The sequence below is a fragment of the Rhincodon typus genome, chromosome 31 (genome assembly GCF_021869965.1).
Source record: "Rhincodon typus isolate 14 chromosome 31, sRhiTyp1.1, whole genome shotgun sequence".
Taxonomy (NCBI): domain Eukaryota; kingdom Metazoa; phylum Chordata; class Chondrichthyes; order Orectolobiformes; family Rhincodontidae; genus Rhincodon; species Rhincodon typus.
The window spans coordinates 2,025,623-2,050,492 of record NC_063362.1 but is presented as its reverse complement, the minus strand read 5'-3'; the positions used below and the strand labels follow the sequence as shown (position 1 = coordinate 2,050,492).

The following is a 24,870-nucleotide window of genomic DNA, read 5'->3' as shown; positions in this document are numbered from 1 at the left end:
GGCGGTCAGTGCTACAATGGGGTGGTACGGTGGCTCAGTGGTTAGCACTGCTGCCTCACAGCGCCAGGGACCTGGGTTCAATTCTAGCCTCGGGCGACTGTCTGTGTGGAGTTCACACATGCTCCCCGTCTGTGTGGGTTTCCTTCAGGTACACCAGTTTCCTCCCACAGTCCAAAAGATGTTTGGCCATGCTAAATTGCCCATAGTGCCCAGGGATATTTAGGTTAGGTGGGTTAGACATGGGAAATGCAGGGGTAGGGGAATGGGTCTGGGTGGGATGCTCTTCGGAGGGGAAGTGTGGACTTGTTGGGCTGAATGGGATTTTATGATTCAATGATGATTCCTTGAGAGTCCATCACCTCCTACATTTTCCAAAACAGCATACTTGTTTGAGATGGGGATAGCCACAGGACACTCCTGCACTACCTGCCTCCTTCTCCGGTCTTTCCTGGGAGGTAACCAATCTACCGGACTGTCCTTAATAATCTTTTCCAAATTAAAAACAAAACCTTTGCACACCTATTCAATAGTAAGCCATTTAAAAAGATGCCATCAATAAGATTCAGGAACTTGAAGCAGAACCATTTGCATCTGTTAAATACTAGCAAGCTGGTAAATAAAATCAATTACAATTTACAGCATCCAATGAGCTCTATAACTAAATGAAACACCATTTGAAATCTAATCACATTTGCAATGTCAGAAATCAAAAAGGTGAGTGCAGCTGGAATTTAGATAAAAGGTTACAGTGCTGAAACACTTTCTCGCTACAGGTGTTTCTTGATCTAGTGACTATTTCCAGTCTTTTCTATTTCTGATTCCAACTTCCAGCTTTCCCAAAACATTTTTGCGATTAAAGCAGTTTTCCAGAAAACTGCCTCTCAACTTCTGACCTTGCCCTGCCTCAGAGCCTTCATTTACCAGAAAGTTGATAAATACCAAAACTTGCTCAGAAATATTTCACACTAGCATGCAAATGATTTACTTAAAACCAATTAAAATGCCAAAATGCCACTGTGTAAAAATCCTTAAAGGCTTTGAGCTGCAAAGTAAGACAAACACCAGTTTAATGCTCACTTCACTCAGTCTCTAAACTTCATTCAGTCAAGTGGGAAATGGAGGTGCAGACTCTCCCTATTGAGGGAATAACAGCTGGAATAAACAATCATTCTGGCCTTTCCCTTGTATCCCTGCAACAAAGGAATATTCTGGGGGGAAAAAACCTTAGCTTATACTGCAAAAGATAAATGTACTTAAACACTTGTATGCAAGAGCTTTATTTCAATTAGCTAAACCCATAAACCCCTCAGTCCATTGATTATTACCTTCCCATATTCATAAAACCAACTGACACCTGATTTAACTCCTCATTAATATATCACCAGTTTCCTCATTCCATTAGATCTCAGGTATTCCTTCAGACCATATTAGAAGATTACACTTACCAGAAGGGATTTATTACACAGAAATAAAACTGGAATCCTAACTGTATATAACCACCTCCAAGTGTGTGCACTTTATAGTACCTTTAATGTAATGCAAATTTCCAAGGCACTTTGAGAAAGATAAATGGCTTGAGGAGATAGTAAGACAAGTCTGGTGACTTTAAGTGGCCAGCTTTTCAGAGGAAGGGAGTGAGACAGAGGTTCAGGGCAATAAATCTGCAACTTATAACTCCTGGTGAACAAAACTAGGGATAGTCAAGGCCAGAATTGGAGGATCGCAGATTCTCAAAGTCTTGTAGTCAGGGGTCAATAACCAGAGGGTCGATCTAGAGTTCCCAGGAATTGAAGATCTATCTCCATGACCATGCCGTGTGTAACCCCAGACAGAGAGAAAAGAAAAATCAGAGTTGTTGGAAAAGACCGCAATAAATTCAAAGTCTGGAGAAGCTGGAAATCTGAAATTAGAAACAAAGTTCTGGAGAAACCCAGTTAATCTGGCAGCTTCAGAGGAGAAAATCAACCAGAAAAGCTTTTTTTGTCTCATTTTCTTCATGTTTCTCATTACTTGATACAAACATTTTTAAAAAATGAGAAATGCCAGTCTAGCAAATTGTGTAACGAATCCTTTTCTTTTTCAGTTTGTGCGGGAAGGGAACAGGTCACAAGGTGAATGAGCTGGTTAACTGGTATCTGCAATATCATATCATAGAATTTCTACAGTTCCGAAAGAGGCCATTTGGTCCAACATTCCTTATCTGACCCTCCAAACAGCATCTCACCCTATCCCTGTAACCCTGCACTTCCCATGACTAATCCACCTAGCCTGCACATCTTTTGGACTGTGTGAGGCAACTGGAGCACCGGAGGAAACCCACACAGAGACAGGGAGCGTGTGCAAACTCCACACTGTCACCAGAAGCTGGAATTGAACCCAGGTCACCGGCACTGGTCCCTCCATGTTAAGGACCCGGGTTCAATTCCAGCCTAGGGTGACTGTCTGTGTGGAGTTCGCACATCCTCCCGTCTCTACGTTGGTTTCCTCCAGGTGGTCTGGTTTCCTCCCACAGTCCAAAGACGTGCAGGTTAGGTGGATTGGCCATGCTAAATTGTCCAGCATTCCGGGATGTGCAAGCTCGGTGTATTAACCACGGGTAGTAATCTTGGTGGGATGCTCTTCGGTGGATCGGTGTTGATAAGATGGGCCGAATGGCCTGCTTCCACACCGAAGGGAAACTATGATTTGCTATTACAGTCAGCTTACTAGTAAAAAAAGATAGTGTATAGTATGTGCTTTTTCATTATGTTTTTTCTTTAATCATGACTACACATAAACATTTCCCACTCAATTTTGCTATGTCAACTGTCACAATGTAGGGTCAGGCTTTAGCCTCAGGATGGTTCTGTGGAGTAGGTTTTGGACATTGCAATTTTGTCCTCGTACATTAAAAGATATTAGTAACTGAGCAAAGGCAACAGTACAGCAAACATGCTAATACTGATCATACTATTACACAAAGCAGCTGTGCTACGCTCTAGGTTTCAGAGTTGTGGCCTTTTTCAATACCACATTTCTTAAACACATCCTTAAAAAAAATGCAGAAAGACAGTTACTCACCTGGAACTTGAAATGTACATGTACAAAAATAATTTCTTTAACTCAACCTGATACAATTAAAAAGAAATGTGACCAGAGTGCTGTCTTCAGTATGGTGTACCAGCTTTACTGGTGAACTTCCCAATTAGCTCTGGATGCTACTGACTGATGTGTTAAATCTTTATTAAATTGTTAAATATGATTCATGTGCAATGATCACAGTGTGAAATTTCCATTACACACTGTCACTCCATCCCCAGGTAACAGAGTCCCCAGCTTCAGGACTTGCAAACGTAGAGCTGAGGCCTTAGCAGCAGAAGGCAGTGCAGTGCAAGTAACACAAACAAATATAATCCTCTTGTTCTATGTGGTTTGTGTGTCAGACAGCAGCAAATTGATGTTAGCAGGCTGTACAGTGGGCTGGTACCTTCTGAACAACTTTAAGCTGCAAAGATGTTTGACAGTAATTAGCAAGAGAAATAACTGACACTGAGTCTGCTGCGTAGTATTTCAGAGTCCACTATGTAAGGGTCATTTTTGCAATATATAACCAGCAACATAATTTTAAAAACCTAATAACTCTTAACATTCAAGTAATAAAACTATTGTACAGATTAAACATTAGCACAAAATGTCAACAATTAAATATTTCTAGGACATGACAGAAATTGGTGAACAAAAAGATGATTCCTCTGATGGAAATCATAGTCCCAGATTTTTATTCCAGCTAATGTCCCCATGCTTCACTTTCCAATGTACTTTTAAAACAATTTCAGAATCTCATCTTTCTTCTGTGTCGTTTATATATAAAGGCAGCTCGAGTTCAAAACACAACAATTTACATGCCATGATCAGTTTTTGATAAAGTGAATGGGTGCAGTCTGCCCAAACCCCATTTTTCAATACACAACTGCCAGAATTGCTTTAGGTAAATAATTCTCTACTCAAGCTTCAAATAATAATTTGAGGCATTAAGTAATCTTACAAACTGACAGCAAATAGCTTGTGCCTTACAAAAGATTACGATTTAATACTCTTTATAGTACAATATAAAGATTTTAAGATTACATTTCTTTCTCAGTTTAAATACTACAGTAAAGATCTTCTTTACCTGCTGTTATTTCAGATGTCTCTCCATCTGGTCAACATCCCACACATGATTGAGGAGTTAAAAATTGACTGAAAATCAAGAGTTAAATCCATGCAATCAACAGTCCTTAGCTCTGGATTCCCTCTTCTGCTTGTTCAGCACCAGGATCTGAGATTGTACTAGTTACAAATCTCATTTCAGACCTGCCACAGACCGGTTGTAGGTGAATGTGGTGATGGAACACTTCATCACATCAATGCAGAGGTTGGCAGAGGGAGAATGCTCTTGCAGCACCAGCTCGGAAACAGAAAGCTCCCTGTTAAACAAGCTCCTTGAAATGATGCAGGGCGCCTGAGGACAGGGCAAAGGTTGCATACTTACTGTGAGTCTGCCTCAACCACTTACTTCCAAAAGCAATCACGCAATAACCAAATTAAAAGTCTTTGACCACTTCTGTAAGGGGCGGGGGGAAGAGCAGGGCTTAATACGTTGTTATTGCTACACTGAACAGATTTCTGAAGATAGCTTGAAAAAAAAAATCAGTCATTATCACACAGAAGGAAAAATAATCCTCAAGGCAATTAGCTTGTACTCTCTCATCTGCTGGGAAATCTCTGGTGTGTAACTTGATCCTTAGCCAGCTCCCTTTATTATCATACCTCTTCATATTTTTCTAGTTCTGACTAATTGTCTGCCTGTGCCTCCTCATGGAAATCCGATTCGGCTAAGGAGCTGCATTACTTTTCCAAACAGGATCAGGCTCTGACAGCTGGCATGACAGCACTAGGCTTCTCTCTCTCTTACTGTCCCCATCCTTGTGACAAAGATCACTTACAGCACACATCAAATTGAATCCCAGCCTGAACACAAACCACTTATTGCCACCTGAAGCACAAGTCCCTGTACACTTGTTTCTAAAAAGGGTCTAATTTGTTTTTGTAATTTTCAGCCGAGAAGCTTTTAGGTTTCGGAAGCAGAAACTGACTGCTGTTCAATTACTTTCTGTCAAAGCGACAGCTTAGGGCCCATGTACTCGCTAACTGCATTTTGATGGACAAACTACCCGTCTGTTGCTAAGCTAACATCCTCTTTAACCTCACGAAGAGATTCCAACATTCAAATTCCGTCCTCGGCTGCAGGAAGGATTAATGGGACACATTTTTTAAAAAAAAAAAATCATAATCTCACTCCTTAAAAAACTTGGTCTGTCTGAAAATAGTTTACATTGATGTTTTGAATTCCAAATTGCTACATCTGAAATCAGATTCCTGAGCCAGCAATCTTCATCTCTGCTGACAGTTTTGACAAACACTAAATGACTGTGTTTGACTGGATCCACTCATCCTTTTGGAAATGCCAATCAAATACTCTGTGGTGGGGGAGTCTGACACATAATCCTGTATACTTATTCAGCAGTGGCACAGAAAGGTTTGGTTCTGTCTTACTTCAGGTCCACACAAATTCAGGACAGGCTCAATGTTGAACATTACAGTTGTTGGTCTGGTGGTTACGTTTCGTTGCAAACAGGCCCCACTTTTACTTTGAATTCATTCATGGGATTTGGGCAACACTGGCTACTCTTGTATTCATTGCTCATCTCTCCTTGCCCCACTGAACAGAGCGGTTGGCTCAGATCATTTCAGAGGACAGTTAAGGGTTAACCACATTGCTGTGGGTCTGGAGTCCCATGTAGGCTAGATCAGGTAATGACGGCAGATTCCCTTCCCTAAAATAACATTAGGGAACCAGATCTGTTTTTTTTTAAAAAGCGACAGTGGTTACATGGTTGCCATTATGTTAGCTTACATTCCAGACTTTTTTTTTAATTGAACTCAAATTTCGCCATCTGACATGATGGGATTTGAACCTAATGTCTAGGGAACTGGATTACTAGTCTAGTCACAGCACCAGTTGCCCTTCCTCCCTTAATTGCTCCTCGAGAAGGTGATGGTGAGCTGCCTTCTTGAACCGCTGCAGTCCATGTGCTGTAGGTAGACCTACAATGCCCTTGGGGAGAAACTTCCAGAACTTTGATCCAATGATGCTGAGGGAATGGCAACACATTTCCAAGGCAGGATGGTGACAGACATGGAGGGGAAATCACAGGTGATAGTGTTCCCATGTATTGGTTGACCTGGTGGTAGAGGTCTGGAAAGTATTTGCAAAGTATTGTTGGAAGATCTTTGGTGAGTTTCTGCAGTGCATCCTGTAAATGGTACACACTGCTGCTACGGAGTGTCGGTGGTGGAGGGAGTGAATACTTGTAGATGCATGCTGCTACGGAGTGTCGGTGGTGGAGGGAGTGAATACTTGTAGATGCAGTTCTAATCAACCGGGCTGTTTTGTCCTGGATGGTGTCAAGCTTCTTGAGTGTTGATAGGACTGCACCCATCCAGGCAAGTGGGGAGTATTTCATCACACTCCTGATTTGTGCCTTGTAGATGGTGGAAAGGCTTTGGGGAATCTGGAAGTGAGTTGCTTGTCACAGTATTCTTAGGCTCTGATCCGCCCTTGAATCCACATTATTTATATGCCAAGTTCAGTTCAATTTCTGGTCAATATTAACCCGAGGGTATTAATTTGCTGAACGTGTGTGGGTGTATAACAGGTCAGGTTCACACATGTAAAATTTTATCAAACATCAAAACCTCACAGCCGTGGGCAAAATGTGTCACAAAACCACAAACTTTTGTTTCACATTCAGTCAAATAGCGAGAGGTGACTCACATAATACACCAGCAACTGCACAAACTACCACCACTGGGTCATGCCATTGATAAACAAAATTAAAGTTACACTGCATGAAATTTCATCAATACTTACAAACTCAGTGAAGACTTGATGGTTGACAGGAGAGCACTAAATGTGGCAATTGTTTGAATAATGAATGTGATACCCTCAGACAACACACTGTTCAGAGCACAGAACCAAATTATTCCTATTCTGACCGCCCTCCCTCCATCTCAAAGACTGAGAGGGTTTCTGCTAGTTATCTAGTCTATTGTGATTGCTTCCTCTTGCTCCCAAATGTTTCAGTGGCTCGGGTCACCTCAAGAGAAACTCATGTTTCTCAGATGACACATTAAACTGATGTTGGGTTTTTCCTCTCAGGTGGGTCTCAAAGATTCCAGGGCACTATTTTGAAGAGGAGCCAGGGTGAGGAACATCATAAAGTCACCCATCTAGAAGGACAGTAGATACATGGGAACACCACACCTGCAAATTGCCCTCCAAGCCACTCACCATCCTGACTTGGAAATATATCGCCGTTCCTTCACTGTCATTGGGTCAGAATCCTGGAATTCCCTCCATAAGGGCATTGTGGATCAAGCTACAGCACATGAACTACAGCGGTTCAAGGCGGCTGCTCACCACTTTAAGGGTAATTAGGGGAAGGTGGCCCAATAAATTTTGGCCTAGCCAGTGCTACCCACACCCTTGAACAAGTTTATAAAAACTAAAAACAAATAACTGGGTCATTATCGCACTGTTGTGTGGGAAATCTGGTAGCCAATTTGAACATTAGTGACTTCAAGTAAATACCTCACTGGCTCCAAGATCTTTGGTTCATCCAGAGGAAGTGCCAGGTGCTATGCAAATCTAAATCTTCCTCTTTATGATGCATTTAATGCATACGTACCACTTGAAATCATAAACTGACATGAACCCATAAACTCAAGGAAGCCCCAAAGGGACACTGTACGAGGAGGCAGATTCTGCACTCCTATGAGGCAATGTTTTGTTGAAGAATATACAGTTAGTGTGAAGGTGAGGGTCACTACCACAATGCTGTGTACTCAGCGGGGAGTTTTGCTCCCATTGAGAATCCCAGACCCAATGCCCTTACCTCCAGCACTGCAAGCAGCTGATTAAGAGTTAACATTCAGGGGGTCAACACAAAAATTCGAGGCATCTAATGATTCACTGAGTAATGAGAGTAAACTTTGATTTGTTAATATCCCACTTCAGTTTCATTTTGATGACACTGTGTTCAACTACAAATCAAGAGTTTACAAAATTATTGCTGATAGTAAGCATGCAATGAAGCAATCTTTTCAAATGGTATTTTGTGAAATCATATAATTCAGATTGATGTCCAAATCCTGAACTAGGAAGTTTATCCTCTTTGGTAAATTCCTACAGAGTTCTAAACTAGCAACCACACTCCAACAACAATCACTCTTCACTAAAAGCTGCCATGAAAATCCCAGGGGCCCTAAAGAGGTTTGCTTCTCAAAACAAAACTCTTCCACCAAGAGAAGGAAGACGCAGTCACATTGCAAACTCACTGTTTCCACAATTAAACACCTCAAAACTTGTGTTAGTTTTGGCAGGAATTGTTTAATCTAATGCACAGGCGATTAGAACAGCACGTGTGACTGCAGACTCTCAGCAATTGGAATAATTCAACGACCCCCCAGAACACCCAGCAAGGGCGACTAATACAGACCCAGCAAGTGACGCTCACATTTCAGAAATGAAATTTTTAATAATTGAGAAACGTGATCCTTTAGGTGTAATCTTATGCTAATTTTTGTTGCTAAGATATAGGAAATGGTTTCCGATCAGAGGAGAAATGTCATCGATGCGAACACTGATGATTGGTGGGTCAGTGGGTCATTAAGCGTTCTGTCTGAGCCAAGTTCAGACATGTCAATCTCCCTTCTCTGGCCTGAGATGCTTTTTCCAAATGAAATTTTACACTGGGTTGCTGGCTGAGCATTTATTGCCCATCTCTAGTTGCCCTCAAACTGAGGGGTTTGGTAGGCAGTTGAGAGTCACTTTGCTGCGGTCTGGAGTCACATGTAGGTCAGATCAGGTTAAGGATGGCAGATTTCCTTCTCTGATGGAGGATTTTTATGACAAATTGACAATGTTCATTATTAGACTTAATTCCAGATTCTTTGTTACATCAATTCCTAATTCCACCATCTGCCATGGTGGGATTGGAAACCAAGCCCCCAAGACATTATTTGGGTTTCTGTATAACTAGTCCCAGTAACAATACCACTATATCATATCATAACTTTCCCCTAATCCTCCATACAGCTCCTAACCTTGTATGGTCCAACAACAACAGCAGTATCTCTTTATTCCCCCCTCCATTTTGGGTCTTTTTCCTTCCGTCTATTTTTCAAATCACTGCTTTGAACATTCTGCCCAAGCACACACTTCATGCCAATTCAATTGCCTTTTGACGACATCAAGTGAACAACGTTGCTCTTGTATCATTGCTCACCTCAACATGTTATTCCTCTTTATTATCCACCTTTGCACAACACTCCACATCAAACTTGGTATCTCTCAGTTCCACTGTCAATTCAATATCCATAAGTAAATGTTCATTATAATCTTAATCCTCAATGCCTTAACACAGCAGCCATCCTCAGTCATTATCCTACTCAGATGGTTAAATTGATCCAAATGTCTTCATTTATTTAAAGGCTTTCTTCCACGGCTATTCCTAGAAACCATTACCACTTTGATCATAGCCATGATGATTTTTATTCCATAATCCATGATTATAATCAAAGCATGGTCCTCACTACCAACATCAACACCAGTGGGTTTTTCCAAATATTAATAACCTTCAGTACGATACACCGATGTCAACAATCCCTGTCTAAAGATTAGTGTCTCTTCAGAAAGCGTGTGTACACACTGCGGGAAGCAGGATGGTGTTTAGTCATTGCTGCAGCCATTCATCCACAATGGATTACAAGGACCACACACAACTATCCCCAGTTACTGGGACATGTCCATGGAACCAAATTCTAAAATAAAAATCAACATCTTCACTGCAACAGGCAACAAAAGAACGACAGAGAAATCTAACAGATGCAGCACTTTGTTGTCGTAAAAATACCAAAGCTATCAACTTCCCTTTTGTAATTTATTGTAAAATGTCTGGGAATGGTGGAACATTTGCATCCCAGCTTTTAAAATATACATTTCAGCTTACTTATTCTGCTCTTACATTTATGTATGGCTATTATAAATTCCTATGTAAACATGTCACTGGTGTTACATCCTCTTATCAATGGTGGCGCTCCAGTACTTCCACTGGCGATTACAGCAGAGTAACTTTACAAGGCTCATTTCCATTGCAACTGTGAACAGAGGAACTTCTAAACATATTTATCTCTAAACTATTAGAAGATACAAATTTAAGCACTCAAGATAGGTTGTGAATGAATGAGGCTGTTAGACAAAGTTTGGAGGAACAAATTTTCCAGAATCCGATTAGAGACATCAGTAGATTGAGATGTTTCTTTTTTTAAACCCTTTGATGTCAAGCAACCCCCCTCCCCTATCCTCCCTCCCCCTCCCCTGCCCCCCGTTACTCTGTGCAGCCTGATCTACTCAGCAAGTCCCATTTATCATCAGCCCTGCCCGTGTTTTGTCAAGTCCCTCACTGATGGGTTGGGTTCGGGAGCTGGTCGTCAGCGTGATGCAGAGAGCTGCTGTTCTCTCATCCCAGGGGAACAAGCAGCCCGCACCCTTACACCACAGCCCATAGGCCAGAGCCAGAACACATCCAACTAGAACCCGGGGGTGAACAACAACAACAACAGGGGAGAGGGAAGAGCAGAATTTGAATTATCGTCTCCAAAGGACTCTCAGTTACAGCATTAGTTCTAGATTGGATCTTCACAAAACAGAGACTCTGTCTATACATGCAGTCTACAAGCTGTACCATCCTAAAAGCTGCAGGTTTGATTCAGCGAGTCGGTGCTGTGTCTGTCTTTTCATCTGGTGAGGGCAAGACTACAAGGCTTTAGCGGGAAATATAAATGTCAGCCAGTGCTCCCCAGTCACAGATTTTACCTCCACGTGCAGGAAGACAGGGCTATCCTGTCAGTGTGGAGGGAAAGCAAAACACATTTTTAATTTAAAATGTTATCACTAAATATCATTCTAACCAACACAGCACAGTGCATCAAGCAGCAACCTCTCCCAGTCAGTTTTAATGATCTAATTGCTGAACTCCTACCTTGCTTTATCTAGAGTTCGCTACCTATACACGGCTAACGGCGACAATCTCCAATTAATGTGAACACTTCAAATTAATGTGAAAATTCAAAGTTTGCTCTTCAGATTTGAAGGTAATTAATTTCCCTGAACCCTCAATGAAATTGTAAATAAAAGATTAAATCAACAGTTTGGACTATGCACTCAGCCAGTCCCTGCATTCCTACTGCTCGGTTGAAAATCCCTTTGGTCTGCTGGGGTCCCCAGATTGTCACAATTGCCGGTCTGAATTCAGTTCAAAGGTCATTGACCCTTGACACTCTGCTCAATTGATCACCGAGAAAGCTCAGCGTGAATCCATTCAATCAAACCAGAGCTTTCCCATCATTCAAAAAGAAAAACCCCTTTGCTCTCCCGACTGGAGTGGGATGCAGTTTAATGGGACACTAGTCACCTGTCAGCATCCTTCTCTGATCGGAGACTGTGTGCGTCTATGGACTGTCCTGTCCCTTTAGGAAATCATGACTATTCTATTCCTCCACTTGCTTCTCATCTTTCCCCATACCCTCCCCACCCCAGGCCCCCATCCAAATTCCTGGAGTGTGAACTTTAATTAAATGACCTGCCTCTTCCTCACTAAAACCATAAAGTGTAGCAGCAGAAGTACGACATTCAGCCCATCGAATCTGCTCCACCATTCAATGAGACCATAGCTGATCTGATCATCAAGTCCATCTTCCTGCCTTTTCCCCAAACCCTTCATTCTCTTAAATTTAAAAAACCCTCAGCCTTGAACATTTTTAATCATAAAATTGCTACGTCCAGCCCATCAAGTCCACACTGACCCTCTGAAGAGAATCCCACCCAGAGCCATGCCCTACTGTATCCCTGTAACCCGGCATATCCCATGGCTAATACACCCAGCCTGAACACCCCTAGACACAATGGGCAATTTAGCATGGCCAATCCAACTACCCTGCACATCTTTGGACTGTGGGAGGAAACCGGAGCAAACACACGCAGACACAGGGAGAATGTGCAAACTCCACACAGACAGTCACCCGAGGGCGGAATCGAACCTGGGTCCCTGGTGCTGTGAGGCAGCAGTGCTAACCACTGAGCCACCGTGCCGCCCACATGACCCAGCCTCGACAGCCATTTGCAGAAAAGAATCCAACATATATTTGCTATCCTCGAAAATTAAATTCCTCGTGTATTAAATGAGTGACCCTGTATTCCGAGATGATACCTTCTGGTCCCAGACTCTCCCACAAGGGGAAAGAACCTCTCCACATCTCCCCTGTCAACTCCCCAAAAGAATCTTATATGTTTCAATAAGGTCAGCTCTCGGTCTCCTAAACTCCAAGTACAGGCCCCATCTACTCAGCCTCTCCTCGTTACATAGTCTCTCCATACCCAAGGATCAGCTGAGTGAACCTTTGAGAGACTAACCTTGGGCTCATAGGCCGATGGTAACAGACATACCAAAAAACAGCAAATCTGCATTTGTGTTCCGTGTTCAAATATAGTGAAACAATTTAAGGTGCTTCACAAGAGGAACAGGAAACAAAAGCTGACACGGCACAGGCATATTGGTGCAGATAAACACAAGCTTGGGTCGAGGGTTAGGTTAGAAGCACCATTTTAAAAGCAGGAGGGAGGGAGTTAAAGAGGAGGGTGGTGGTGGTGGTGGGGGGGGGGGCACGGGGGTTAGAGAGGAGGCGGGGGGGGGGGAAGAAGGAGTTAGAGAGGAGGGGATTGGTGAGAGATTTTTGAGCGCATGGGGCAGCTGAGTGCATGGCTGCCATTGGTGGAGTGATCAGTGATGGTTCAAATATAAATCAGCCAGAGTTACATTTATTGTGGGGAAGTGATTGAAACATGAAGCTTTGTGGCTTTCAGTTCTAAAACTAGAGAGAAAAAGAAACTTTTCAGACACAAAAAGGAGGCCAATTTGATGAGCTGTTTCAGTCCATCCAGGGCCTGAAATAACACTGGGGGCTAAAATCAAGTCCAAGGTATTTATAAATACATCCAGGGTGAAAGGATAATCAGGGAAAGAGAGTGATACTGACCAAAGTAGCAAACTGTATATGTGCAGTTGGAAAATGCTCCACTATACGAAATCAGTCCATTGCATCTGTCTTCTCTACAGTGAGCACAGTGTAGGTACAGAAATTGAAATGGGACTTGAACAGATTAGCATTGAGGGGGAGGTGTTAGCAGCTTTAGCGATTTAAAATTGGGTAAATTCTCAGGCTCAGACAAGATGTATCCCAGGCTGCTGCGGGAAGTGATTGCAGGGTTGCTGACAATTTTCAAATTGTCTCTTGGACACAGAGATTCCAAAGGACTGAAAGACAGCTATTTTGGTTCCATTATTCATGAACAAGGAGGGGAGAAATGAAGCAGGAAACAATAGGCCAGTGAGTCTTAAAAATCAGTGGTCAGGAAGCATTTGGTAAAAAAAAATTCCAGGGGCAGAATTAATCTCCACTTGGACAGGCAAGGGCTAATGAGGGCTGGTCAGCTTGGCTTTGTCAGGAAGAGGTCACATCTGGCAGCTCTGATTGAGTTTTCAAGTGGTGTGAATGAGGGCAGTGCTGTGGGTGTAGTCTACACGAACTTTAAGACGACTTTTGACAAGGTGCTGCATGGGAGAGGCTGCGGGATCCACGGCAGCTTGAGAAATCTCATCCAAAGTTGGCCAAGCGTCAGGAAGCAGAGGATGATGGTCGAACAGTGTTTTTGTGACTGGAAACCTGGTGTCCAGTGGCATTCCACAAAAAGCTGCTGTGCTGTTTTTTTGTAATCTGGACACGAAGGAAGAGGTATGATTGTAATCTGCCGAGTTACCATGGTATGGTGGTATGGTAAACAGTGACAAGGAAAGCCTTTAGGCAGCATGTAATCCTGAAAAGGTGTGGTGGTGCACTTTGGAAGGACTAACAAGGGAACGGAAGGGAGTACACAATTAATTTTAGAACGGAAGTTCAGAAGATCAAAATGGACCTTTGGAGCATGACCATAGAGCCATGTAGGCAGCAAGACAGGGAGTTCGGATGGTTAAGATGATATATGGGTATTTGCCCTTATTCATCAAGGAACTGAATGCAAGAACAGTGAGATGATGATGGAGCTGTAAAGGATGCTGGTCAGGCCACAGCTAGAGTACTGTGTGCAGTTCTGGTTACCATAGTATAGGAAGTATGTGACTGCAGTAGAGAAGGTACAGAGGTGATTCACCAGGCCACAGGACCTGAAACATTAAATGATTTCTCTCCACAGATGCTGCCAGACCTGCTGAAATTTATTGTGGGGAAATGATTGAAAGATGAAGCTTTGTGGCTTTCAGTTCTAAAACGAGGGGGGAACAAAAAAAAAAAAAATCTTTCCCGACACAAAAAGGAGGCCACTTTGAGGCGCTGTTTCAGTCCATCCAGTGCCTGAAATAACACTGGGGGCTAAAATTAAGGAAAGCCCAAGGTATTTATAAATACCTTGCTGAAGTTTCTCCAGCAATTTCTGTTTTTGTTTCAGACTTCTACTATCTACAGTTCTTTGTTTTATTGAGCAGGATGTTGTCTGGGCTGGAGTGACTCAGCTAAGAGAGACCAGATAGGTTGAGGGTGTTTTCCTTAGAGCAGAGAATACTGTGGGGCACCTGACTAAGATGTACAAAGTTCTGAGGGGTATAGATAGGGAATAAAGTTTCAAAATTTAGTAGAAGGGTCAATAACCAGAGGCATAGTTTTAAGGCAAGATACAGATGGTTTAGAGGGAAATTAAGGAGTCTTTTTTCCTCAAGAGGGTGGTGGGTATCTGGAACTCATTGCCTGAAAGGGTGGTAGAGGCAGGACTAGAGCATATCAGGCTATGCACCAAATGCTGAACAATGGGATTAGAGTGGAGTATTTAGGGTTTGATGAACAGCACAGAGTTTTACATTTGGACAGTTCTCATTCTCAAGGGGAGTAATTGGAGTTTGCCCATAATAGTACAGGGTGGTGGTGGTTTGGAGTAAGGACAGCAGTTTCCTTCCCTAAACAGCATTAGTAAATCAGATGGGTTTTTCCAACAATCAGCAACGGTCATCGCTAGACCTTTATTTCCAGATTTTTTTATTCAAATGAATTCCAATTCTGCCATGGCAGATGGCGGGACTTGAGCCATAGTCCCAGAATGTTACCTGGGTCTTTCGAATAACTGTCCAGTGACCATCCCACTAGGCCATTACCTGCCCATATCCTATGATGCTGTTCCTAACTGTAGTGAGTTCCCATTGATCCAATCAGCATGAATCAGTGATGAAATCTGGAGATCTTCCTGGTCAGTGACCTTTGCTCACCCTTGTCCTCTCCCCTGGTCTGGCCAAGCCTACATGTGACTCCAGACCCACAGCAATGTGGTTGAACCTGAACTGCCCTCTGGGCAATTAGGGATGGGGCAATAAACGCTGCCTAGCCAGCACTGCCTTCATCCTGTGAATGACAAATGACAAAAAATGTTTTCCTTCCTGCCATCTGTTGCGTTTGCACTGACCCATTGCTACCATTTTACTGCCATTTGATGTCTCTATTGGTTGGAGATGGGGTGCCTGCCTCTGATTTGGGAGGAAATCTACCGGATAATTGGATTGTCCAATCCCTACGTGTCAGAAGCTGCGGATTTCAGTGCTGACATGGGACAAATCTGAACGCTGGGAGACCAGGAGCAAGCATTTTTCACATTGGCCTGTTCAGGCATCATAGGACACACCTTTGCAGCAGGTGGGACTTGAGGCTGGACCTTCCAGCTCCAAGGTAAGAACACTACCACTGCACCACCTTAGTGGCATTTTGAACCATCATTCATTTGAGCAGAATCCTCGGAGGGCTTTTGGGGCTGTTTTACTGCCAGGAGCAGGTGAGGATAGGAGGGCCCTGGTGCTGAACTCCCAGGACCTTGGTGAGCTGGAATCTCACCAAGAAATGGGCAGCAGACTGCAATTTCCTGAAATGCTCAGACAATTTGATGCCAGTATTTGCACTGTACAATGGAGAACAACTTTAGCACAACTAATGCTTTAGCATTATCAAAACTTACAGCATCAAAAGGAGGCCATTCAGCCCAAGGTGCCTGTGGCAGTTCTCTAATAGTCTTTTGAATCTGCTGTCTCCACCCTCTCAGGCAGTGGCTTCCAGATCATAACTACTCACTGCAAATATAAAACGCACAACACCAGGATTTGCTTTACCAATTTTCTACTTTCTGCACTCTTTGCTTACCTGGAACCTAAAACACCTTCTTCATTAATATCCCTCACAACAATTCACTCCACCCTCCCTCCAACAATCCAATTGATGCCTTGGTTTCCCCAGTTGACACTGCGGTAATGAGACAGCTTCAACTCTCAAAACAGACTCGATTTCAATCTGTGAACAGCAGAAATATTGAACATGGAAATCCCACTTGAAATTCCAACCCTGCCAATTATCGAAATTCTGTGCTGTGGATGTAAGACAAAGGATCCAGCCACTAAGTGACTGTGGGATCTAATTGTGTTCCAGCAGGCAGTCAGGCCTATCAATAAATAATTTAAACCTGGCTCTTCACCCTTCCATCTCTTGGGACTGCAGTGTGTTACAAACCATGCATCTTCTTAAGACCTTTCATGTGGCAAATAGCAATTTATCAAGTTCCATCAACAGATCTGTTCATTGTTTGCATCCAATATGTTTCTTCTAAATAACACAATAAATCTGTATGTCAAAAGATTATATGTTTAATGTTTTGTTTTATTTTTCATTTAAGCCTTCCCTTCACTTAAAACGTGCTTTATCCTTTCACAAAGGCATTAAGTGATGAAGAAACAGATTTCCATGGGCATGGGCTGCCCTCAAAGTTAACATTTTTTTTCCAATCATTGACTGTCTAGAAACACGAGCTCCTGTAAAGCCCTAACATCCTAACTTGTTTTACATGCCCATCACCAGTACACCGACTCCCTGTAAAACAACTCCATTTTAAAAATTCATATCGTCCTATTTAAATTCCTTCATGGGTCTCTCTCAGAATCTTTACTGTGTAGGAGGCGGCCATTCAGCCCGTTGTACCTGCACTAGCTCCCTGGGCACTTGGTGCTTTTCTCCTGCCCTTTCCCTAGATCCCTGCATATTGAATGAATGATTAAATAGAAACTATGTCCTCCTGAATGCCTCAAGCCTGTTGCCCCTGCATTTCCAGGCAGTGGGAGCTCTCTGATTGGAGAGATTCAAAACACCAAACAGATTCTCCCCATCACTGTCATCTCCTCCAGCCCTACAACTGAGTTCTAAACGTTACTCCAATTCTGGCTTCGAGTATCCCTGATTGGTATCACTCCTTCATTGCTGGCTGCCAGTGATAGGGAAAAATTGGAAACTAGACAGTGACCTATTACTTAATGCTAAATTTGCAGGATGCCTGCCTCCTCCCCAACCAAAACTCAGTCTCTTTACACGTGCTTAAGGTACTTAAACCATTCAATGCCCTCCCCTGTATATCCTTAACCTTAAATAATACAATTGGCCATCATTAACATTACTTTGATATCAACTGATTGGCATCGCTACCCAAGTTGATAGATCCTCTGGGACTGACAGCTGTGATTGCCATACAAATGGGTGGGATTGGATCCTCATAAAACATTGACCCTTCAGAATGACCAGTGGGCAGGGCTGATTGGTTTCAGTACCCTGGATGGATCAACGGACTGGGTAACTTTTCTCATTTCTGGTGATTGGTCAATTCCGAGGAGTGAGGGAATCGAACAGAGAACGTAAACCACATTTAACAAATGATTCTGGAAACTTTACAAGAGCAAGTCCCACATGTTGGTATAAAAACAGCGTCAGGTGTTACGAAGCACACACACACACAGATGACAAATGGCACTCGAAGCCAGTACAGGGACAGCTGCTTACCTGCTGCACTGCTGCCAGGCTCTGCAACTGGGCGCTGCTCAGGTGTTGCTGCTGTAGAGCTGCAGTTTGCAGCATCAGGTGCTGCTGTTGGGCAGCATACATCTGCTGGAGGTACTGAGCGGCAGTGTTGGGCTGGCGATGGAGAGCCTGCTGGATCACCTGGACACAGGAGAGAGAGAGAGCAGAGAGAGAAAATCACATCAGTACCAGCAGCAAAGTCAACATATACACAGTGAGGACAGACTCCAGCAGCCAAACAACTATTATTTCTCCAGATGCTGATCAAAGTCCATCGAAAAATCCTCTATAATCCTCATTGTTTTCAATAACAAAGTTGTGTTAGTTTGATAAAGTGCTGGAGAAACTCTGCAGATCTGGCAGCATCGGCAGTGAGAAAGCAGAGTCAACTTTTCAAGTCCAATATGTCTCCTCTTCAAAGCAGAGGGGACTCAAAACATTAACGCTGTCTCTCTCCGAACGTGCTGTCAGATCAGATGAGTTTCTCCAGCATCCATACAATCTTGCTTGTACCTCAGTCATGTTAATACTTTGATAACAGGAACTGACCATTGAGCCCCTCAAGCCTGCACCACCAGATTATGGCTGCTTGTCATGTTCTCAGTTCCACTTCCCTGTCCACACCTAACCCCCAACCTCCCACCTACACCCCCACCCCACCTCCCAGCCCATTCCCAATCCTCCATTCTTTTGTTAGTCAAAAATCAACCTAATCCTGGAGTTGAATAAAAGCAACGAACCAGCTTTTACTGCTCTTTGGAGAAAAGAGCTTCGCTCTCAAACGGAAAGATATTTCTTGTCCCCATCTGCCCAAGAGCAATTAGGGATGGGCAATAAATGCCTGTCTAATCAGTGGAGCCCACATCCCATGAATGAATAAATAAAATACACAACTTCTTTTTCTTGAACTACATCCCTAGTTTCAGTCCCTCCTATAAACGGGGGAAACAACCTCCCAGCACCTGCCCATCAAGTCTCCTCAAGTTCCTTCATCTGTCCAACGTCTAAACTCCATCGGATAAAGGGCAAACTTTTCCTGCTCAGATAAGCCCCTCATCCCAGGAATGAAGTGAGTCCACCCCCTCAGGCTTGTTCCTAATATAGTTGGATCTCTTTTCAATAAGAGGGGGCCAGAGCTCCAGGTGATGCTGGGGTATCCAAGGTCCTGCAAAAACTAATATCACAGAATCCCTATGGTGCAGATAGAGGCTATTCAGCCCATTGAGTCTATGTTTAATAGTTTGGCATGCATTGTGAATTACTGAGCCAGCATTCAAGCTTAAATCATCAATATCTTTAATAAGAGACAACAAGGTATAGAGCTGGATGAACACAACAGGCCAAGCAGCATCATTGGAGCAGGAAGGCTGACGTTTCAGGTCTAGACCCTTCATCAGAAATCAGAAATATCGCAGCCCATTTCTGGAGGGTCTAGGCCCGAAACGTCAGCCTTCCTGCTCCTCTGATGCTGCTTGGCCTGCTGTGTTCATCCAGCTCTACACCTTGTTGTCTCGGATTCTCCAGCATCTGCAGTTCCTGCTATCTCCAATATCTTTAATGATCTTGTTGTTTCTGTGACTAGTAATCAGACAAATTCTGACCCTGCATTTTAGGTTCATAAACGACAAAGACTTAAAAAAAAATGCTTTTCAAATGCATGAGGCTTGACAGCCAGCCAGCTTGCACTCTTTCACTTTCACCTTTACTCTCACTCCCACTCTGCAACATAAAGATCCAACACTTGATCATTTTTGTGTCTGTTCTGTTCTCACATGGATGAGCAAAGTCAACAGGGAGGGGCTGGGTCACCTGTTAAACAGGGAATGTGTTCCATGACAAACAACACATTCCAAGGACCAAGGGCACAACAAGCCTAGGATTCTGGTCAGGACACAGGAGCCAAAGTTCAGAACACTGATCTCCTGAGACATTAAAATCAACTTTCTCCAATCCACTCCCTCTCAACTTCCACGAGCTTTTTGACTGAGCTCTTGTTTATGTGTCACAATCCCACGATGTGGCCCGAGTGCCAGGCTTTTATAGAAATGCTCCTGCGAAGCGACATGGGAGATTTGAAGCGACATGGGAGATTTTACATTGAAGATACCATCTGGATGCAAGTTGTTGCTATTATTACCACCTGAAGCTTGTTTTCAGTTAAACCCGTTATCTGGTCTAAATCCCCTTATGTTCCCAGTTTCAGCTTTGGTCACAGTTTGTGATCAAGGCTGGGAATCCTCAGCTGGCTACATTTCCCCCGCCTGGCCTGGGAATAATCAATGTCCGAGATCCCAGTCGGAGATCAGAGAGGCTGCACAGGTCAGGGATCAAAGCTGGGAGCGCCGTGCCCATGGTGCTGAGCCTCCTATGGAGGGGGAGGAATTGTAACCATTTCTGGGGGCTACAGTGACCTGTGTGTGAGACAAATGTTAAAAACCTCACAGAAACTTTGCAATTTTGGATGAAGTGGCCATCACAACTAACCAAAGCACAAATGACCCTTTCTAGAAAAAGGTCAAAACGGCAATGGGTCCCATTCCTCATTGTGTCAAAGATTTGTGTGAAAAATAAATCAAACGCCTCTCACAATCCAATCACAAAAACAAAGAACTGCAGACTTTGGAAATCTGAAACAAAAACAGCAAGTCCTGGAGAAAATTAGCATGTCTTAGAATTCTGATCACGGGTTACTTGACTTAAATTATTAACTCTGCTTCTCTCTCCACTGATGTTGTCAGACCTGCTGAGTTTCTCCAGCAATTTCTGTTTTTTCCCTGCAAGTCACAATTTTCCGCATTTGTCAGTGAAATGTTGCTTACCAAGCAGTGAGTCAAAAATCTATCCACCCCCAAATATTTCACAAAGTCTTTCACTTATTAGACAACAGCAACTTGTATTCACCTTTCACAGAACAAAATGTCCTGATGTGTGTCACAGGCTCGTTATAAAACAAACAGTGATGCCTTGTGCTACATTAGGTCAAATGACCAAAAACATGGTCAAAGAGATACAGTCTACAGAGATAGAGGCAGACAGGTTTAAGGGAGGGAATTCCAGAGCTTGGGAAGCAGGCAACTGAAGTTACAGATACTAATGGCAGTAATGATAGACTGAGGACACTGAAAACAGAAGGAAAGGTGCAGAGATTTTGAAGTGCTGAAAGGCAGGAGGTGGTTATACTGACAAGGAGCACTGATATCCAGGAAGGACCTGAAAACAAGCTTGAGAGAGATTTAATAGAAAACATTGCTGGACTGGGCACAGAATCGATAGGGGAGCTGAGTTTACTGGGAGCCGAGCAGGGTTTAGGATGGGGGACAGAGGGAGGCCAGCAATGGGCACATCAGAACGATATCGTAAAAAGATTCCACCAGGGACTAGTCACGTCCAAATGAAGGCCGGACGAGGGTTTCAGCAGTCGATAAGCTGAGGGAGGGGCATGGGGAGGGATGCAGGTGATACTACACATGAAGAAGATTACAAAAACAAATCCAACCAGACACTTAAAAACTATTTTGTTTTGACTCGTGCCAACAACAGGAGTGAAGTCTCTGTCCCAGGTCTGCTGGAGTTTTACCTGATGACCCTAAGCTAACTGTGTCAATGGGCGATGCTGGTCTTGCCTCCCTGCTGCTCAAACTCAGTCAGCATTGCAGGCTGGCAGGCCAATCGTTCTGATCTGCCCATTCAATTTACCCAAAGGATGCATGCAGAGAAGGCGCTTTCCTGTTCTCAGGCAGTGCTGATGTTTCGAGGAGGAATCAATGTATTTGTACAAAAGCTGCAGACCCCCACCCTGGGATAATAAGAACTGCCGATGTTGGAGTCAGAGATAACAAGATGTGGAGCTGGATGAACAGCAGGCCAGGCAGCATCAGAGGAGCAGGAAAGCAGACGTTTCAGGTCAGGACCCTTCTGAAGAAGTCCCCCACCCTTGGCTGGGCACAGGGGCTGATCTTCCCCCAGTTACTTCACTGGCCAGGGTGAACTTCAAAATCTGTTTATGAAAAGCTGTGCGGAGGTTGCAGTAACAGTGTCAGGTTGTGCCCGGGTGGATTCTTTTTACAATATCCCTCCCTTCCTCAGGGTAAATCCACCCCGGGACAAGTGGCTGAATCTCACCCACCACTTTGAACCATGTGGTCCATCCAAACATCACAGGCAATTCTCCAACAAAAGGCCTCACTAGCAAGGTCTCACCCAATGGTGAATACCCACCAGGAAGTGTGGCTGACTGTTCTTCACAACAACAACAACAACTTGAATGTATGGCAGACAGTTCCATTTTTATAGTGCTTAGGTGGTCTCAGAGGGTTTTTATAGCCACTTTTGAATTGTTGCAGCATCTGCTTATAGTGTCAGAAACTTTACAGCCAACAAATGCACAGCAAGCTCCCATAAGCAGTGTCACAGCAATCAGTTACATCGGTGATGTTATTGGAGGAAATCGGGGAGAACTCTCCCTCTTTTCTTCTAAACAGTGCCCCAGGATCTTCTATACCCATCTGAGGGGGTGGGCAGAGCCTGGTTTAATCGCATTCGAAGAGGAAGAGAATTTATAATAAACACAGGTTCAGGTACAAAATAAAGTCTTCCCTAGACACTTGACAAAGGCAAATAAGTGATTTGGGAAGAATATCCCAGTGCAAGGAGCCAACTGTAGATCTTTAGCAAAGCCATGTTACCCTCAGCTCACAGTCTGGGGACCTACCTGGACTCTGCAATTCAGCTCAGTCCTGGGCAGGCAGTTTCTAAACAGAGACTATGCCGAGTGGGGCTCAACAATTCTGTAGCTTTCTAGATAAACTGATGTTAAATCCTCACCAACAGACAGAACTCTCCCCGCTAACTGGCAATGTGACTCATTCGTTCAGACAATCCCAGCAAATCAAATCCCAGCTCCTCTCAGATTTATGGAAGGAGCCATTCGCCAACACATGGAGCGAACTCCTCGTGAAACACACAAAACAGCGACACCGCTCACATTGTTCTGCAGCTGGGTGCTATCACTTTAAATCAAAATGTGACCCCATTAAAAACCATCAGGCTCCAGCCTACCAACAGATGCAAGCAGGCAAGACTATTTGCCAAGTGATCCTTCAGTCTCTTCATTATGAGCTGTAACACAATACTAAACAAAGACCAAAAATAAATGGTCATTTCTGCTCAGTGCTACCCACTAACCGGAGTATTCGTTTTCACAGTTTGTAGGAGGCTCTCTCTCACTCCCAAATAAATTATAGAGAAACAGATTTTATTATAAGAATTCTTTTCTTCAGAAATGTTCCCAATCAATAAACAGCAGTAACACACTTTCAATAATGACCACTTTTCAACGCAGTACCTCCAATTCTCAACAGTTCACCATTCCTATTCCAGGAAGGACGGATGTGATACAAAATAGCCACTGAACAGAGAAGGTTTAAAGAGCTATGCAGGCAGGTTACTTACAACATACACACTTCAGCAGGACAATCAAACTGGTCGTGTTCAAATCTTAAAAGACCCTGGTTTGAGAACTCTCTGCAGCCTCACTAACTCCCCATCAGATTCAGGGAATACCAACATGCGCCTTCCTATCTATTTGCAGTTACTGGTCTCTGTGTAAGATTATACTCACAAAGACCAGAATTTAAGCAGGAATCTCAGTCCTACCTCAAAAGCTGCAGCTGATTATTTCAGGGAAAATCTGCAGCTGCTTCAGAGTAAACTCAAATGGAAGTCTGCAGTGCCACAATGAGTCAAGCGTTTTCCTTTGTGTCAGAGTGACTGAGCTCTGTAACCAGGAGACCAAATGTGGAGAGAGAGAGAGAGGGAGAGAGAGAGGGAGAGAGTGGGAGGGAGAGGGAGAGAGAGAGAGAGTGGGAGAGGGAGAGGGCTTACGGAGCTCCCTGCTTCAGGAGACTGAGAATGCTTACTGACCTCTGAACTGAACACAGCCTAGCCCTTAGACAAATCAAACAAAAACAGGAATATGATCTTAAAGAGAAAAAACACAAATCAAACCGTGCAAAGCTGGATCTTCGCCAAGTGGAAAATATGCTCACAATATTTAGGCATTTAATCAGTGTGACATGGCTTTAACCAATGGCACACAGCTTCAGAGGGACAGCAGAAAGAGCCGAGTATTCATTTAGAGGTCACAGGTCACAGCTGGTAACCATGGTGATTGCTTTATACTGGGCCATCCATTAATAAACACACACACACAAAGTTAGGCTGATGAATGTGGAAGATGTTTAAACGAACCAACTCTCATCAAGTGCCCCAGACCCTTTGTTCAATGTTGACAGGTTTCATCCCTGGCTGAGGGAGGGTCAGCGTAAAGGGGATGGCAGCAGCTTTCGTTTCTCGCTCAGGAATCCAGTTCTCACTCCACACCAAGACCATCACTGATAAGAACAAAAGCATTTGTAAACCTTCGTGCCAGGGGCACAGGAGAGGAGATTAGCCAGGGCAGTATTCACATCAGCTGGAGGTTCAGGGACTGCATTACAAAATCAATCTCACAAATGTTTTGTTTTTTATAGAAATACAAACAGCAAATCAGGATCTGGAAGGAAACATCATTTCACTTCAAAACCCTCATTCCATTTACACAACCTGCCATTTCGTTGATAATGAATTAGATCTGATCACCCATTCTCACTGCTCTGTTAAAGTCGGACTTCAGTATGTTCCCCTTCCTCACTGTTGCTTCCAAACTTCTCCTCATTCTGTTCTGCCTCTCTCTCTCGGTGTTGGAGCGAGAGAGACAGACAGACAGACAGACAGAAGAGAGAGCGAGAGAGACAGACAGACAGAAGA

The 24,870-nt window shown here is 43.6% G+C and overlaps 1 protein-coding gene across 6 annotated transcripts in view; it reads right to left on the bottom strand.

Annotated features, from left to right (window-relative positions):
* The window catches only part of LOC109919684 (polyhomeotic-like protein 2), a 248,175-nt gene that overhangs the window by 97,754 nt on the left and 125,551 nt on the right, over positions 1-24,870 (bottom strand). For all 6 annotated transcript variants that reach the window (XM_048614915.1, XM_048614916.1, XM_048614918.1 and 3 more), the window contains exon 3: positions 18,046-18,204. In XM_048614915.1, the coding sequence (XP_048470872.1) occupies positions 18,046-18,204 (159 nt within the window). The remainder of the gene's footprint in view (positions 1-18,045; positions 18,205-24,870) is intronic.